The sequence below is a fragment of the Eimeria mitis genome, genomic scaffold (assembly GCF_000499745.2).
Source record: "Eimeria mitis Houghton genomic scaffold, Emh_scaff2071, whole genome shotgun sequence".
Classification (NCBI taxonomy): domain Eukaryota; phylum Apicomplexa; class Conoidasida; order Eucoccidiorida; family Eimeriidae; genus Eimeria; species Eimeria mitis.
Genome location: NW_013570396.1, coordinates 3,448 through 3,740, shown reverse-complemented (window position 1 = coordinate 3,740; position 293 = coordinate 3,448). Strand labels below are relative to the sequence as shown.

The 293-nt window shown below is 43.7% G+C and overlaps 1 protein-coding gene across 1 annotated transcript in view; it reads right to left on the bottom strand.

The window, feature by feature from the left end:
* EMH_0048190 (uncharacterized protein) overlaps positions 1-293 on the bottom strand; it is a gene marked incomplete at both ends in the record, with an annotated part of 4,599 nt that overhangs the window by 958 nt on the left and 3,348 nt on the right. Inside the window, one exon of the mRNA XM_013496379.1 lies at positions 3-104. Coding sequence (XP_013351833.1) covers positions 3-104 — 102 coding nt within the window. The remainder of the gene's footprint in view (positions 1-2; positions 105-293) is intronic.

Genomic DNA, 293 nt, shown 5'->3' with positions numbered 1-293 from the left:
GTGCTGCAGGTCCCATACTTTGATTGTGCTGCTGCATGCACTGACCAGCAGCAACTGCTGCTGCTGCTGCTGCTGCTGCTGCTGCTGCTGCTGCTGCTGGGTGTCTGTCTGTAGGAAGCAGATTTGTTTGATGGTTTGTTTATGTGCATTCGTGAGAGCAGCAAACGAAATATTATATTTATTTTTATTTTTATTTTTATTTTCTTTTTCTTTTTCTTTTTTTTCTTTTTTCTTTTTAAACGCATCGCAGCAGACAGGCAATGGACCTGCAGCAGCAGCAGCAGCAGCAGCAG